At 42.6% G+C, this 17,455-nt stretch overlaps 1 protein-coding gene across 1 annotated transcript in view; it reads left to right on the top strand.

Moving 5' to 3' along the window:
• Positions 1-17,455, top strand: part of DPYS (dihydropyrimidinase) — a 40,680-nt gene that overhangs the window by 17,955 nt on the left and 5,270 nt on the right. Inside the window, exons 5-7 of the mRNA XM_065397826.1 lie at positions 6,545-6,701; positions 9,656-9,797; positions 12,080-12,222. Coding sequence (XP_065253898.1) covers positions 6,545-6,701; positions 9,656-9,797; positions 12,080-12,222 — 442 coding nt within the window. The remainder of the gene's footprint in view (positions 1-6,544; positions 6,702-9,655; positions 9,798-12,079; positions 12,223-17,455) is intronic.

The following is a 17,455-nucleotide window of genomic DNA, read 5'->3' on the forward strand; positions in this document are numbered from 1 at the left end:
TTGCTCACTATGTCATGGCACAGAGATATAAAACTACAGTGAATTTCTGAGTTAGCTGCTGCTTTAATAAAAATAAAACAGTTTGCTTAATTGCAAGAGGAAAATCTCTCTCTAATTTTCACTATCTACTTGGTATATGAGGAATTCCGATAGCAGGAAACTGGAGCATTTGAGAGTAGCCTGGACATTAACTTTATGCTGCCCTTGTGTACAAAAGCTTTAGTCTGGCCCTTGCACTGACGTTCTGAATTATTAGTGCACTTGGTTTTTAATCAAGTCGTGGGATGTCACAAACAGGCTGGATAATGCCAGTATTTGATAAAGTGCTCACTAATTTTGGGTGCCCAACTTGAGGCCCCACATCCCAGGTGAGTGCTCTCCCCACTGGGATAAAGTGGGGGGGGGAGGGGCACTGTCTCCCCTGTCATTTTCTTCACATTTAAACAACGTTCAAAAAATGCCTCAAACCAAAACATGTCAGTCAACAGGATGTGAAACTTTTCCAACCTTTTGGATTCACCAAAAATTTTGAAGGATTTTGGTTTTAGTTTGACCTGAATGAAAATATTTTTTCATATTTTCTGACCTGCCAGCAAACTGAAAAATCAGCTATTCACACAGCTCTAACCATGATGGAAGGGGCCCAAATCCTTATGGATTACTAGCCTTTTCAGATCCCACTTGGCTTCCCTCTTGATCCAACTTGATCCATGTATGCCTCAGTTTCCCTGTCTATACATTTTGGATACCGGCCTACCTTGTAGGCTTGATTAAATTCTTTAAAGTGTTTTGAGATAATGGATGGACGGTTCCATAGAAGTGCACAGTAATATTGTTACATATAAGATTAAAGTAATGTTTACCCACATCCTGTTTTGAAGTATAGACATACTGGAGATAGCCAATGTATTATGTATTCTAATAAGATTCTGTCTTATTGATTCAAATATGTAAAGGAATATTTTACCTGTATCCTATTTAGCAGCAGATTATCAATACTGTGCTAAACTAGATTTGTCCACTAGGTGACACTCTTGGTAGTAATGTGGAATCCAACTTGCTGTATGCCTTTGTAAATTCATTCAGTGAAGTGGTGTCAGAATCAAATATAAGAAACTGCAAACTCAGTCAAAATATCCAGGTGAAAGCAGAAATTTTGGCAAGCAAATGTAAAGGCCAGATGACAGGAAAAGGTGTTTTGCACTACGCTGTGTCAATACAGAATTCTGTAATGCTGGCAAAACCTGTAACACTTATAAGGTCTCCTTCATGTTATATGTATGTCCTGGAGTCCATGTAGGATTACTGGTGACTAGGCACAAAGAACAAATTGCATTCTGCTTCCTGCTACCCTGGAGAAATCTGGAATTACTTCATTGAGTTGCTCCAGGTTTACATGAGGGAAATGAGGTCTGGCCTACACTTAAAAGTTTTACCGGAAAAGCTTTTACTTCAGTTGGGCGTGTGGGTTTTTTGACTGAAATAGTTTATACCTGTAAAAGCCCCAGTGTGGGTACTGGTATAAAGGTTACTTGTATAGCTTATTCCGCTTCCCCTACAGAATAGCTATACCAATATACAGTAAGCACTTTGTTTCTGGTATAACTGTGTCCATGTTTTATGGGGGTGGGGGGAGTACCACTATAGTTAAAGCACAAAACTTTCTAATGTACATAGGGCCTGAGAGTGGATTTTGACCAATTAAAAAATCCAGCCCCCTGGATTTTTAAAAGATTGATCCAAAAACAACATACCAAAATTGGCCAAATTATAAACAGAATGTCCCTGTAGAGTAAGAAGATTGCTGGACTAAACATACAGAACAAAGCCCTTGAAGACCATTCTAGCTAAGGTTCAGCTGACAGGTCAGATTAGGCTCTGAATTGCAGATGTGTAAATCTCACTTCTGAAAATGGGATTTAGGCTCTTAAATCACTTACATGCTTCTGAAAATTTTATCCCAATAAATAACATGCAAGGATCAAATCTTCAAGTGTGACATGATTTCAGTTGATGGGTCTCAAGATTATACCTCTCCTTGAACTGCAGAGAGGTTTGACAATAAATCTGAAGCAGGCAGTGCACTTAGTGATAGACCAATTCATGTGGAAGCAGCCAGTGCCAGCCCAGCTAAATGTTTAATGAAGAGACTAAGAACCACAACTATTTTCAAACAGAACCGACTTTAAAGTACAGCAAAAGCAGTCAAAATGACTGGAAGGGGCTTGCTTCCTGCTTAGTATTTTTATTAAATACAAGAAAATGTGACAAATGCAAAGGTATTATGGGTCTGATCTGTCACTGCCTTACCCCAGTATAGTGTCTATAGGCACAAGCAGGTTGAGCTAATAGAGCCTTCCCTCAGAATGTCCTTGCTTGTTGGTTTAAGGTAGGTTATAATATTATTTTACCACTAAATTCAGTGAGTCATGGTCAGAATGAAATGCAAGAAATAGTAAAATCAGCAAAAATGTCCAAATTTAACCTGGTGAAGCTGCAGCACGCTAGACTCAAGGCCATTACTGAAAATGAATCTGCAGGTTTATGCTCCTTCCCACTCATGGGAGCACCCCGGGTTATGTTCTGATTGCAGAAACTTCATCATGAGTGATGATACATGAGCCAGAAAGAACCAGCTTGACTCATTTATCCCAGAGTGTGCTGGGCTGAGAATTGAAAACATCTATGCACTTGTAAACGCTGAAACTCAGATATGGAACTATTGGCAGACAATCACGGAACCCCACAGTGCCATTTTTGCAGGCTTTTTTCACAGTAGTTCACAGTGAAGTTCACTTTGGGAGGAATTCTCTCCTCTGCTGCTGAGCCAGCCCCAGCAGGGGAGAATTCCCCCCTGCACAGGCTTTGCGTAAGCACTGCCGCCACAAGACCCAGGGTAGGAGGCATGGTGAGTGTGGGAGAGGAGTGTTGCAGGCTGAAGGTGTAGGTGGAGCTGCCCCCCACAGGCAGCTGAAGACAGGCTGCTGTAACCTCAGCAAACCCTCAGAAATGTCTGTTCCGTCGGAGGTCTCTCAGGCCCCTGTGGCAGCCCAGAACTGGGAGAGCACATGTGGCCTAAACTCAAATCCCCCGCACCCCAAACCGTGGCTGTGAATTTTGTGTTGTGCCTCTTAGAAGGCAGTGCAGAATCCCGTCCTTTAAAGTTTGAAAATAAATGGATATAATACAAAGGATCTACTGCTTAGGTCTTGGAAGAGAGTCCTGGGGTTCCCATCTTCTTTTCTTTGTATCTTTCTCCTCCTCTCTTTGCCTAACTCCATAATACAATTAGATAAATGGGACTGGAAGCTTAAAACTCTGCAAGCCAAAGACCAAGTAATAATGAGAAAAATAACATTCACCAGTATGTGACAAAGCAAAGCAAACTGAGCCAATGGGAGAAGATTACTAATATCTGTGTCCTGAGAGATGCTGAAACCATCTGGTAACTGATGTAGCTGGAGAACAAAATTAGAGCAGTACTAGAAGCCCTACACCAATAGCTGCAGGCTTATCAGGATTGATCGAAGCTTTAAAATGGTCCTACAGCATTTCTGTATACCTAATCTTCACAATGCAATTGAGGAATGGTACAACACCTGCTGAGAATATAACTTAAAAAGAACGCCAATCACCAAAGAAAGGCACTGCTTGCATGTCTGAAAACTTCAGCCCCTGTGAACTGGTGGCACTAGATTATCTTGACACTGAATGAATGAGATTTTTTTTTTTGTCATCTCACAGACATTCACAAATAAATGAATTACATACCGGTAATGCAGTGGCTGTCTGTGTGCAAATAAAACAGTCACACAGACATCAGAATCTGGTTTATTGAGATCTAGCTTTTTGGTGAGGCTATGCCTTATCCCTTTCAGAAGGTGTGAGGGGACATTTAATTTCCACTGGGAGAGCCACAAACAGAAGTTGCCCTTCAGAGGAGACCTTAAATTGGGGTAGCACTTGTCACAGTGCAACATCCTTCCCTCATACTGCACAGTGCTGTTAGCACTGGATAATAACTCACCCCTTGAGTTGGGAACTTTCCCAACAATCTTGTGGCCCAGAGAAAAATGATAGAAATTGAGCCATGCAATCCTCTGTGTGGATACTGTAACCTGTTTGTAGTAATGTATCAATTTACTCTGTGGCGTAGCTTCACCAATATGGGTCCAAGCTCTTTGACAGTCATCACAGCATGAATATATGTATCTATCATACTTGTATGATAGTACATATACTTGTATAGTACATATGTTTATGATTAGAGCTGGGCTTTTCTGCCCCACAATTTTCCCCCATTCTGCATCATGGCCGGAGGAGAGGTGGGAAGAGAGAAAAGAAAGCCATAGGCTGGTGGTTAGGACACTCACATCATGGGAGTCTGGAGTTCAAGTTCCCTGTTCTGAACCCAAGTCCCCAAATCCCAGGTCTGTGCCCAAACCCCTGGGCTTTGTATCTCTGTGGCTTTGAACAGAATTTCCATCCTGCACCTGAAAAACCTTTCCCCACAAGAGTTTTGGTTTTGACACATGGTGATATTTTTGGATGTAATCATTCTTAACTAAAAAAAAAAAAAAAAAATTCCTGACCAGCTTTCCTTATGGTAGGCAGTATCTGAGCACCTCACAACCTTTATTGTATTTCTCCCCCCACTCCCTCTCTGAGACAGGACAGTGCTATTATCCCCATTTTGCAGATGGGAATCAAGGCACAGAGCGATTGAGTGCTTTTCCTGAGATGACACAGGAAATCTGTTGTAAAGTAGAGAACAAGACTAGAGTCCCCTGAGCCCAAGCCTAGTGCCCTAACCACTGGACCATCCTTCCTTCCTTCCCTGCACTTGTCATGCCAAGTGTGATGTTTAAAAATCATGATAATCCTGCAATGTGTCACTGCACACAAGCCTGCTAATAAACAAATCCTACATCCTTCAGTCTGGCTGTAGATGTGTTGTGGCATTCCCATGTACAAATAAAACATTGAACCAAACAGAAGACCAGTGTTTAGGAACCTCACGTGTTCAAACCTTGCAGTCATGTTTTACTGTGGCTCATATCAAAGCATGCAGATAGCTCTCCACTACAGAAACATTTATAGTTCATTAAGTTTCCATCAAGCTTTGTAGGTGCACCCATGAAGGTTCATTAATTCCACAGTAGCGGGATACCAGTCACCCCACGAAAAGGGCAAGTATAGTATTGTGCCAGCAACTACTGAGTTCAATCCTGGCTCTGACGCTGAAACCTTCAGTGATCTTGGGAGAGTTGCTTAGCCATTTTTGCCTTATTTACCTCATTTGTAAAATAGGGATAGTAAAATATATTTATCTCCTTCATAAGGGTATGGTAAGGATTAATTAGTTTATGCTTGTAAAGTGCTGTATATAGATACATAAAAAGTATTACTGTTTATTCCTTTAAACAGGCTGTAGGGCAGCTGCAGAGCAGAATAAAATTCTCACCCACCAGGGAACATAGCCAGTCACACCTGGAACCGTTATATTTTGGGCAGCCTGATTTCAGTTAACCAGCTGTAATGTTACAGACTCCAGATATATTGCATCTTTGATTTCAATATTCTGTTATAGAGGTTCACCAGAACTAGGGCCTTCTCAGTGAATGTGCAGTGATAATACCAGTGAAAGTCATTTAAAATTATCTGATATCATCGATGTTTTTGATAATGCTTGTTAAAATTTTATTTTTCCATTGATTGTGTGGTGAAGTAGCCATTCTGTAATTAAGGTTGGTACTTTTAGTAATCATTTTATTTTCAAACTCCAGCACTACCACCTTCCCCAGAGAGAAACATTCCCCCTGAAATTTCATATGATACATCTGGGTAGAATTTTCCTGTGAGGCTTGTGGGTTGTTGTTTTTTTTTTTCCCCCAAGACTTTTAAAGTTACAGTGATTAAAAATGTCCCTGTGGTTGACCAGAAATTTTATTAGCTTTTTTAGCTCAACATCTCTCCAAAATGACTCCAAGTGAGTTTTGTTCTCTTGATTACCTGTTACACAATTGTAGTTCAGACAGTTAAAAATGTAAACTTGGAAGGTCTCTCTCTCTGTACCATCACATAATTGACACATTTTATAATGCCAAGAAGAACAATCATTCCAAATATATTTATCCCATTATGAAGAAACTTCCAGACCTCTAATATAATTTAATGTAACCTGGGACTATGTTCCTTTTGAAATGTCTTCTACACACTAAGCAAACAATATAAAAAAATCAATAATAGTATGTCTGACAGAAATATAATTGAAAAAGCTTTCCCAAGCAACATAAGAAAACATATCAGCGGATGATCAATAACATATTCATAATGGAGATGCTGTATTACAGTTTACGTGTTGTATTCTACTGTACATTAGTATCTAGTTTAAGATGACAGAGACTATACATGTTTTTTCAAACTTAAATCCACCATCTTTAGGAAGAGCAGGGAAGAGAAACTACAAAACCAGCATTTTACAGTATTTGTTGCCTTCAATACTTTTTAATGATTATATTAACTCCTCATGTTTGTTTTCCAGGGAAGGTAGTATATGGGGAACCTATTGCTGCTAGTCTTGGTACAGATGGCACTCACTACTGGCATAAAGAATGGCATCACGCTGCAGGACATGTCATGGGACCTCCACTGAGGCCAGACCCTTCAACACCTGATTTCCTCATGAACTTATTGGCCAAGTAAGCAGACTAAAAAGCAGTGAGAAGTCCTGCTGTATTGTGTATGAGACCCATTAGATGATTTATTAATGGGTCACAGCTACAGCACTTTCTGTATTCAAATAAATAAAGTTGCTAGCAAAGGAGTAATGGGGCAGCAAGGCTGCACGTTGGCAGAAAAGGTGTAATCAGATGGCAGGATCTGTAACCACACTTTGGGATGCCCGGCTCCTTGGCTGACCCTTTTGGTTAGCAGGAGTTTGAACCCTGCTTCAACTGCTGAGTAAATTCTGCTGACTCATGGTGCCAGTTAGGGCTTGTTCCCTCCAGCAGCATGACCCTCTACTCAGAAGGAAGGAGGGGCAGAGACTGGGGGGTCCCGCAGGAACCCTTAGGAAACCAGCCATGAGGAGAATGCTTAAGTTGAGACTTTATTGGTGACTGAAACAACAAAAACAATGAGAGTCCTTGTGGCACCTTAGAGACTAACAAATTTTAGCCCATGAAAGTTTATGCCCAAATAAATTTGTTAGTCTCTAAGGTGTCACAAGGACTCCTTGTTGTTTTTGCTGATATAGACTAACACAGCTACCACTCTGAAACCTGAAACAACAAAGTAAGTCAAACCTCAAGAAGGGGATACATTTGTCATTCTGCAGCATTTGCAGATCATAGAAGATTAGGATTGGACGAGACCTCAGGAGGTCATCTAGTCCAACCCCCTGCTCAAAGCAGAACCAACCCCAACTAAATCATCCTAGCCAGGACTTTGTCAAGCCAGGCCTTAAAAACCTCTAAGGATGGAGATTCCACCACCTCCCTAGGTAACCCATTCCAGTGCTTCACTACCCTCCTAGTGAAATAGTGTTTCCTAATATCCAACCTAGACCTCCCCCACTGCACCTTGAGACCATTACTCCTTGTTCTGTCATCTGGTACCACTGAGAACAGCCGAGCTCCATCCTCTTTGGAACCCCCCCTTCAGGTAGTTGAAGGCTGCTATCAAATTCACCCTCATTCTTCTCTTCTGCAGACTAAATAACCCCAGTTCCCACAGCCTCTCCTCGTAAGTCATGTGTCCCAGCCCCCTAATCATTTTTATTGCCCTCTCTCCAATTTGTCCACATCATTTCTGTAGTGGGGGGCATAAAACTGGACACAGTACTCCAGATGTGGCCTCACTAGTGCCGAATAGAGGGGAATAATTACTTTCCTTGATCTGCTGGCAACGCTCCTGCTAATGCAGCCCAATATGCCATTAGCCTTCTTGGCAACAAGGGCACACTATTGACTCATATCCAGCTTTTCATCTACTGTAATCCCCTGGTCCTTTTCTGCAGAACTGCTGCTTAGCCAGTCGGTCCCCAGCCTGTAGCAGTGCATGGGATTCTTCCGTCCTAAGTGCAGGACTCTGTACTTGTCCTTGTTGAACCTCACCAGATTTCTTCTGGCCCAATCTTCCAATTTGTCTAGGTCACTCTGGACCTGGTCCCTATCCTCCAGCATATCTACCTCTCCCCCCAGCTTAGTGTCATCTGCAAACTTGTTCAGGGTGCAATCCATCCCATCATCCAGATAATTAATGAAGACGTTGAACAAAACCGGCCCCAGGGCCGACTCTTGGGGCACTCCGCTTGATACTGGCTGCCAACTAGACATCGAGCCATTGATCACTACCCATTGAGCCTGATGATCTAGCCAGTTTTCTATCCACCTTATAGTCCATTCATCCAATCCATACTTCTTTAACTTGCTGGCAAGAATACTGTGGGAGACCATATCAAAAGCTTTGCTAAAGTCAAGGTATATCACTTCCCCTGCTTTCCCCATATCCACAGAGCCAGTTATCTCAGAAGGCAATCAGGTTGGTCAGGCATGACTTGCCCTTGGTGAATCCATGTTGACTGTTCCTGATCACCTTCCTCTCCAACAAGTGCTTCAAAATGGATTCCTTGAGGACCTGCTGCATGATTTTTCCAGGGAGTGAGGTGAGGCTGACTGGTCTGTAGTTTCCTGGATTCTCCTTCCTTTTTTTAAAATATGGGCACTATATTTGCCTTTTCCTAATCATCCAGGACCTCCCCTGATTGCCATGAGTTTTCAAAGATAATGGCCAATGGCTCTGCAATCACATCAGCCAACTCCCTCAGCACCCTCGGATGCATTGCATCCGGCCCCATGGACTTGTGTATGTCCAGCTTTTCTAAATAGTCCTTAACCTGTTCTTTCACCACTGAGGGCTGCTCACCTCCTCCCCATACTCTGCTGCCCAATGCACCAGTCTGGGAGCTGACCTTGTCTGTGAAGACCAAGGCAAAAAAAGCATTGAGTGCTTCAGCTTTTTCCACATCATCTGTTGCTTGGTTTCCTCCCCCATTCAGTAAGGGGTCCCACACTTTCCCTGACCTTCTTCTTGTTGCTAACATACCTGTAGAAACCCTTCTTGTTACCCTTCCTATCCTTTGCTAGCTGCAACTCCAATTGTGCTTTGGTCTTCCTGATTATGCTTCTGCATGCTCGAGCAATATTTTTATATTCCTTCCTTGTCATCTGTCCAAGATGTGGGGCCTGATTCTCTTCTCATGGACACTGGTGCATATTAGGAATAACACCGTTGAACTCCAATAATACTGGTGTAAAATTAGCATGAGACCAGAACCAGTCCCTTTGGTTGAGGCAAAGTGGGGATGCTACCTGCACACAGAAGGCCTTTGAAATAGCTAAAACAAAGCATAGAAAAGTTGGATGTCGCCCCTTGGGTGTGGTAGGAGAGAACTGCATGGCAGAGGAGGAGTGGATGTCTCTACTTGGAAGCAGTTACTCTTCATGGGGGCAAGGAACTGAACTCAGATTGGCAGGGCTAGCTGCTCTTTTCAGGAGGGATAGCTGGGCATGGCCAGCCTTCCCACAAACTCTCATGTCCATAGGAGTGTGATGGCATACTCCACTTCATGGCATATCTCATTTCTTTATAGTGATGACCTAACTGTGACAGGGACTGACAACTGCACCTTCGACATCTGCCAGAAAGCTCTGGGGAAGGATGATTTCACCAAGATCCCTAACGGGGTGAACGGTGTAGAGGACAGGATGTCTGTCATATGGGAAAAAGGAGTGGTGAGTATTTTTTTCTCATGATTAAGCTGATGTTGGAGCAGAAAAATCCATCTATATCCCCAACAAAAGCTAATGTAACTTCTTAAAAATACTAGCTTCCCAGATCCCTTAGATTGGCTATTATGGCATCTGGTTAGATGAAGCGGCAAGGACCCAAATGCAATTTTTGGTAACACATTTTCAATTCCCATTGACTCCAGAATCCAGTGCCCTCAAAGGAGGTGCTCTGCACCTCTCAGGATCAAGCCCTTTGGACTATAAACAAAAGCTGAAAGCTAGCAGTCACATTTTCCAAACATTTATGACTAAAGCTAGAAATCTAAATAACTGACCTGGCTTTCAGAGGTGTTGATTATCTATCACATGCTGGGTGAGTTGGCACTGGAATGTAGAACACTCTGACCAATTCAGTACTATTAAAAGCTCTAGAGAACATTGGTTTAATTGAATTTTGAATTGAACTCCTTTTACCTGGTGAATCTGAATTTCTTGCTGGTAATGTACATTCAAAATATATTAATTTATCACTTAAGAAATGCCCACCCATCTCTCTCTATTGATTGTGATCTATTTTGTAAACCTGTACTTGGGATGCAAAGCAAATCTGCATGTTACACACTCTGAGTGGTATTCTGCCCTGATTTACACTCTCTGTAATGTCAGGGGGATTCCCAAGGATGTAAATCAGGACAGAATATGCAAGTGAGTCATTAAACACACATACCATTTGCTGCTTTTGAAAGTGAAACACCTTGGTCAAAGTAACTTTTCAGGAAAGATCACCAAATGGGACTTAGTCATTAAATCTCTCTCTCTTCATACTTTTAGAATTATATGGTGATTTTTTTATAGCTAAAACTTTCTCCTTTCAGAGCACCAGTGCAATTAAGGCTGTCACAATTTATTTCCTTTCATTTCTCTCCCCACCATAAATCTTTATTATAGACCGGGGTGAGCAAACATTTTGGCCCAAGGGCCATATCTGGGTATAGAAATTGTATGGCGGGCCATGAATGCTCACAAAATTGGGGTTGGGGTGCGGGAGGGGGTGAGGGCTCTGGCTGGGGGCTGCGGATTCCATGATGGGGCTATAAATGAGGAGTTCAGGGTGTGGGAGGGGGCTCCGGGCTGGGGCAGGGAAGGTGGGGGGCGGTGGTGGGTGAGGGCTCCGGCTGGGGGTGCAGGATCTAGGGTGGGGCTGGGGATGAGGGGTTTGGGGTGTAGTAGGGTGCTCCGGGCGGGGACTGAGGGATTTGGAGGGTGGAAGGGGGATCAGGGCTGGGGGTTGGGGCACACGGGGGGGGTGTTCAGGGGTGCAGGCTCTGGGTGACGCTTACCTCAAGCAGCTCCTGGAAGCAGCAGCATGTCCCCCCTCTGGCTCCTACATGCAGGCGCGGCCAGGCAGCTCTGCTGCACGCTGCCCCATCCGCAGGCGCCACCCCTGAACCACCCTGTGGTTCCCGGCCAATGGGAGCTGTGGGGGTGGCGCTTGGGGCTGGGGCAGTGTGTGGACTGGAGCCAGAGGGGGAACATGTGTATGAGCTAGAGAGGGGACATGCAGCTGCTTCCAGGAGCTGCTAGGAGCGGCCCCTGACCCTGCTCCCCGGCTGGAGTGGGGCAAACTCCAGACCCCGCTCCCCAGCAGGAGCTCGAGGGCCAGATTAAAATGGCTGATGGGCCGGATCTGGCCCGCAGGCCGTAGTTTGCCCACCCCTGTTCTATACCATTTAATCCAGAATGTTTACTGAGTAATACCGGTAGGGAAGAGATTTGCAGACCACCTTTCTGTGTTGTACAATTCAGTATTGCCTTGCCTCCTTGTTACCCATTCACAGATCATCTTAATGTCCACCTTATGATTCTTCTCTTGCATCTTAATACTTACCAGAGCTATCTGGAACATGTGGCATCTACTGGTGAAATTTAGAAGGATTATAGAGCCTAATCTAAAGTCACCTGATATGAATGGGGTCTTTCCATTGATTTCAGTTGGCTTTGGGATCAGATCCATAGGCAGCTACTCTTTGAAGTGCCACTTTTGGAAAGTTAAAAGAAAATTATTGTATCAAACTGAGCTAATGTACATTACAATGTGTGTGTCAGTGTTATGATATTCATGATTCATTTAAACTCATCAATACAGCACAGATAGTTATTGAAAAGATTGGTGTGGTGTTAGGTGAGACCTCTACACCACTCAGCCATGTGTTTTTGATTACAGGAATTTATTTAATTCCTTCCGGACAAAATGAGTGTTTTTGCTTCCATGTACTGTTTTGCAGCACAGTGGTAAAATGGATGAAAACAGATTTGTAGCTGTTACCAGCACAAATGCAGCTAGAATCTTTAACCTTTACCCGAGGAAGGGAAGAATTGCTGTGGGTTCTGATGCTGACATCGTTATTTGGGACCCAAAAGCTACAAGGTATGGTCTGAGTAATTAAATCCTGTTCATCCAGCCTTTTATGTGGGAAAAGAAATATGAAAACATTTTGTATTGCAATAAGTCCCCAGGGTGGGGTGAGGGCAGGTCTTATTTTAACAGCACTGCACATAAATTATTTACAGGTTATTTGGAACTTACAGTAGTGTATCTAATCAGACGTCTTTGATGTCTAGACAGACTGTAAATGTTTTTCTGGACTGCTGACCTTATAGAAAAACAGCAAGGTTTGTACATTTACTCTTCAGACACAGGGGTATTTAGTATAAACTAACTAATGGAGTGCTAAACTCAATTATACAGTTCAGTCACAAGGTGGCGCTGGGTGTCAAATGCCGTATTTAAGCTAACCTTAGCCATACCCAGCAGAGCATTAAAAAACCTCATAGTGAACACATCTGGAGTGTATCTCTGAGAAGGAAGCTTTGTAATCCATGTGTATCTGATACAGAAGCCTGACCTGCTAGTAGCAGCCAGGCAACCAACTCTATACAAGAAGTACATGACACTAACCACACTGAGACCTCTGTGTAACTATGATCCAGGCTAGCTAAGTTCAGCCTCCCACCAGTGCAAGAAGGCGGGATGGGAAACAAGCATCCCTGGCTTCCCTGCGAAGGGCCCTAGCAAATCCTAGTCCTTGAACTCAAGGAAAGTGCGAGGGCTGCTCTGGGCTAGTGCCTAGTCTAAGAGGGTGGAGCCCAGGCCTCATTCTGCCCCTGCCCCAACCAGTTAAGTTAGTGTCACCCACTGGTGAGTGTATGTTATACGTTCTTTGCCACAACAGGTTTCACCTCCAACTACAAAGGTGCCGTTTTCCTGTGGGTATCTCTTCAGTCAGCAAGGCTCTGCTTCCTTATTTGGACAGATGAATTTTAAGTTCAGAAAATGCATATTTTGTTTAGGATCTGATCCTGTTCCTGTTGCATGGGATGGGAGCTTTGCCTTTGAGTGTAACAGGAGCAGGATTGAGCCCATACAGTGGTTGTGAGATGAGTACATTACTAAAGCTATGTCTACACTAGCACTTTTGTCGGTAAAACTTCTGTCAGTCAGGACTGTGAAATAAACACACACACACACACCGACTGACATAAGTTTCACCGACAGACACGCCGATGTGGACAGTGCTGTGTCAGCAGGAGACGCTCTCCCACCAACATGGCTACTGCTGCTCATTGATGGGTGGTTTAATTATGCCGACGGGAGAGCTCTCCCCTTGGTATAGAGCGGCTACATAGGAGACCTTATAGTGGAGCAGCTGCAGCGGTATAGCTGTGCTGCTGTAAGGTCTGTAGTGTAGGCATCGCCTAAGTATACAGGTGATGCTAATTCTCACTAGCAGCATCTTTATATGTTTCACCAAAAATCCTGAAGAGGGCACACACAACCTACTGGAAAAATGAAGCTAGCTGACAGCCTTCAACCATTTGAAATATTACGCACAGCCAACCTCGTGAGCTTTGTTGCATTTTGGCAATGATTTGAAATTTCATCATAGCTGCATTCTTATTTATTAATAAATGTTAGATACTGGCTCATTTGAAACAAAATCATTAGCGTCACTAACATGCCTCAGTCCAGTCCCCCTGGTAGGATGCAAGGGGGCTGCAGTTTTAAAGCACTGGATGTTACCAGCAGAAAGAACTGGACAAGTGCTGATTCATAACTATATGGAGAATTGGGAGTGGAGCCTGGCAGAGGAGGCCCGCAGGGGAGATTCTGACATCTCTCTGAAAGACTACCAGTGGTGATGTGAGGCAGTTAAAAAAAACCTACAAAATCAGCTGCATTAGCCCTTCTGTGTCATTGCACAGTAACAGCAAGTTGGGTGTTTTTGGTGCATGCTGAGTGTTTTGCTTTCCTTTGCTTTTCTTCCTCAGGTTATAAGAATCTAGTGGATTCAGAATGACAGCTCAGTGAGCCAGTAGCTATTGCAGTTGACACAGGTTCCATTTCCAACACTCCACCAGTCTGGCCAATACTTTCATTTTAAGGGTCCATTTCACATTGAAATCTTTGGCCTATTTCTGCAGGATTCACTAGTTATTTTTGCAGGAAAAGTGTGGTGCATAATTCTCAATGTATGTATTTAAAAACCTCAGTCTCCTAGTTGTAATACTTTCTGCATAGCAGCAAGCAGTCTGAGCAGAGACATGTCAAATGTACAAACTAATTAAAAATACTAGAAAAGATGTAATAAAAATTACTTGGAAGCCCAAGGCAGCAGTAACTTATTTTCTACCAATTTAGGATTATTTTAAGCTCCTATACTTAAGTATTCATTAAACAGCACTTGGATAGGAAAAGAACTGTAATGTTATAGTATTTATGCTACATGGCATCTTCTTACAGACCCCAACACACACAGCACCCCAGTACATCTTGTACTTAAGTGTTGAGTGAAGAGTCTTAGGGAAAATGTGTGTGGGTACCAGACGTGCAGTGTTGTACTCACTAACCTTTATTATTTTTAATTCAGGCTTTGCCCATGAACGTGCAATACATGTTGATTGAAACTCCCACCTCACTCCCAATTGCTCTCATTGGCTGTTGTATTGTGTGTGTGCATTTTGACAACTCAAACCCCAGTGAAACAAAAGCAATTAAGTGCTACATTCCAAATGGGAGGGACAGTGGGGAAGCACACAGCAATGTGTGCATACGAACACACACACTGTTGTTTCGCTGACACCTTTTAATGCCTGAGAGACATGGACAAGTAGTGATCTGGCCCTGCAAAGGCAATGGAAGCAGAGCTGCTTGCAGGGTCAGGCTTTAACGGGCTTAATCTAAAGCTCACTGAAATCAATTGGAGTCTTTATGTTGACTTCAATAGGCTCAGGATCAGGCACTAAATGCCTATGCATTTATCTAATGTTGGTGGACAAATCTGCACTCATTAAAAAAAAAAAAAAAAAAAATCTGCAGCCTATATCTGTCATGTTTTTTGTCAATCTTCAGCCCCAGCTGCACATGGGGGAAAGCCACACAAGGTAACGACTTTTTGCCAAGAGACTGCTTGTTGTTGTTCATAAGAAAGTGAAACACAACACATTAGCAGAGCAACTTGCTCTTAACCCCTTTGAAGTGTGAGCATAATTTTGAACACTTCATACATTAAATACCAGCAATTAGATACCATGGTGAAAGGTGTCATTAAAAAACTAGGAAACATACAATTGTGTGTGTGTGTGTGTGTGTGTGTGTGTGTGTAACACATGTGCAATGATATTTTCAGAAGATCTTATTCTTCTCTATATATGCACACTCACTCACTCAAAATCCAAAGTAGCTTTACTGAAGTCAGTATAGTTCCAGTGATGTGAGCAAGAGAAGAACCAGGCCTGATTACTTTAATAACCCTACTAAACCAAATGGCTGTGTTCATTCTTTCCCACTATGGTTGATCTCAGTCTGCATTTGATAATGTCTAGCCTGGAACAAGAACCTATGTAATTAGTAACCAAAGTTGGAGTACTTAAATTCATCAATGTACTCTCTTGTTCAGGTCTTTGATGCTTGCAGTCAGATTATACCTTCCTTACACTGAGTAATTCCTTAATCCACCAGAAATCCCATTGTCAAAATGGGACCAATTTCAGCCCCAATAAAGATGGCAGATTTGGACACTTGCATTTGAACTGCTGCTGCCAATTTTCAATCTAAGTTCCATTAGCTGAGCAGTCAATATCATTCAAAGAAAATACAGGAACTTTCAGAAGCTTCCTGGTAATGCTGCTTAGTGCTGATCTTGTCAATGATAAGAGAAAACACTTTGATGCAAAATTGTATTGTCATGCTCTCCGGGTCAATCAGTGCTTCTCTGGCTTCTGTTTAATCAGGTGTTCATTCATTCTTTCTACTTCTGCATGTCCTGGGACACTTCAACTGTTGTGGCTATTACCAGGGATTCCAAAGGGTCACACGTAACTGTGGAGGGTTAAATTAATGAAGATATCCTATCTCCTAGAACTGGAAGGGACCTTGAAAGGTCATCAAGTCCAGCCCCCTGCCTTCACTAGCAGGACCAAGTACTGATTTTTGCCCCAGATCCCTAAGTGGCCCCCTCAAGGATTGAACTCACAACCCTGGGTTTAGCAGGCCAATGCTCAAACCACTGAGCTATCCCTCCCCCAAAGGGTTTTTTAAAATCAATTAATTTATTTTATCAAGGGCTATTAAGGAGACTGTATTTAGATCATGCTGTACTTTCTGAAGATTAATACTTGTATTACACTGCTGTAAAGGAGCTTTGTGGAAGACAGCCTCCAGAAAATCCATTATGTCATCTAGTACATTTTATCACTGCCATTGGATTTCTTTCTTACTTGTGCCATCTCCCATGAATTTCGTGTGTCTCTTTTTGTTTAGCGATATGCCCACCTAGTGTGCCTCTGCTATAGTATGCTGAAGTAGCCTCCATGATGAGTGTAAGGATTTTAGCTAGCTTCCACATCTTTTTGACACCTTTCCAAAGTTTAGTGGCTCAGTGCTAATGTATGATAGGATATGATCCCTAAAGATAATTCCATCATGGGCACTGTTACTCACCACTGTGGCAGTTGTAACCATAAAGGTACAGCAGAAAGCTGCTCACAGAGATGCACTCTTTCTATAGTTATTGTTAACGCCTGTGGGTGTATTGGTTCAAAGTTTTTGGTGGGATTGATCAATATTGAGAGAATGTTCTTGAGCTTTTCCTTCCATCTCTTCAATCTTGGAGATGCGTATAACCAAGAAGATGATCTTGACACTGAAGCATGTGTATTTGTCTGTTTTCTACTTAAAGCGTGCTAAATAAAGAGCATCTTTTCCCTTGGGCAAAGCAGCCATTAAGAATACAGCGCATGTGAGGTATCTAATGAAAAGTCAGCTGCCACTGAGATTCGCTATCACACTTAAAAGCAATCACGTCCACTAAGTCTTCATGATTTACAGATCAATATGAAAGGACAACTACATGTTCTTCCAAAAAAATCGGAAAAGTGTGGTAATGCAGTCACTAAGATTTTCCTGCATCTGTTTGCCTAATTAATCCTTTAAAGTACTTGATGCATGAACACTATTGAAAATGGTAAACCCTCAAGAAAATATTTATTCAAAGTCAGTCAGGTATTAAGATTTTTAGTATTGCTCTTATTAAAAATATAATTGCTTATAATTGCTCTTCTGGAAACTGATGAACATAGGGAATACCATCTTAGCTTTCTCT

This window comes from Emys orbicularis, chromosome 2 (assembly GCF_028017835.1).
Source record: "Emys orbicularis isolate rEmyOrb1 chromosome 2, rEmyOrb1.hap1, whole genome shotgun sequence".
NCBI lineage: Eukaryota > Metazoa > Chordata > Testudines > Emydidae > Emys > Emys orbicularis.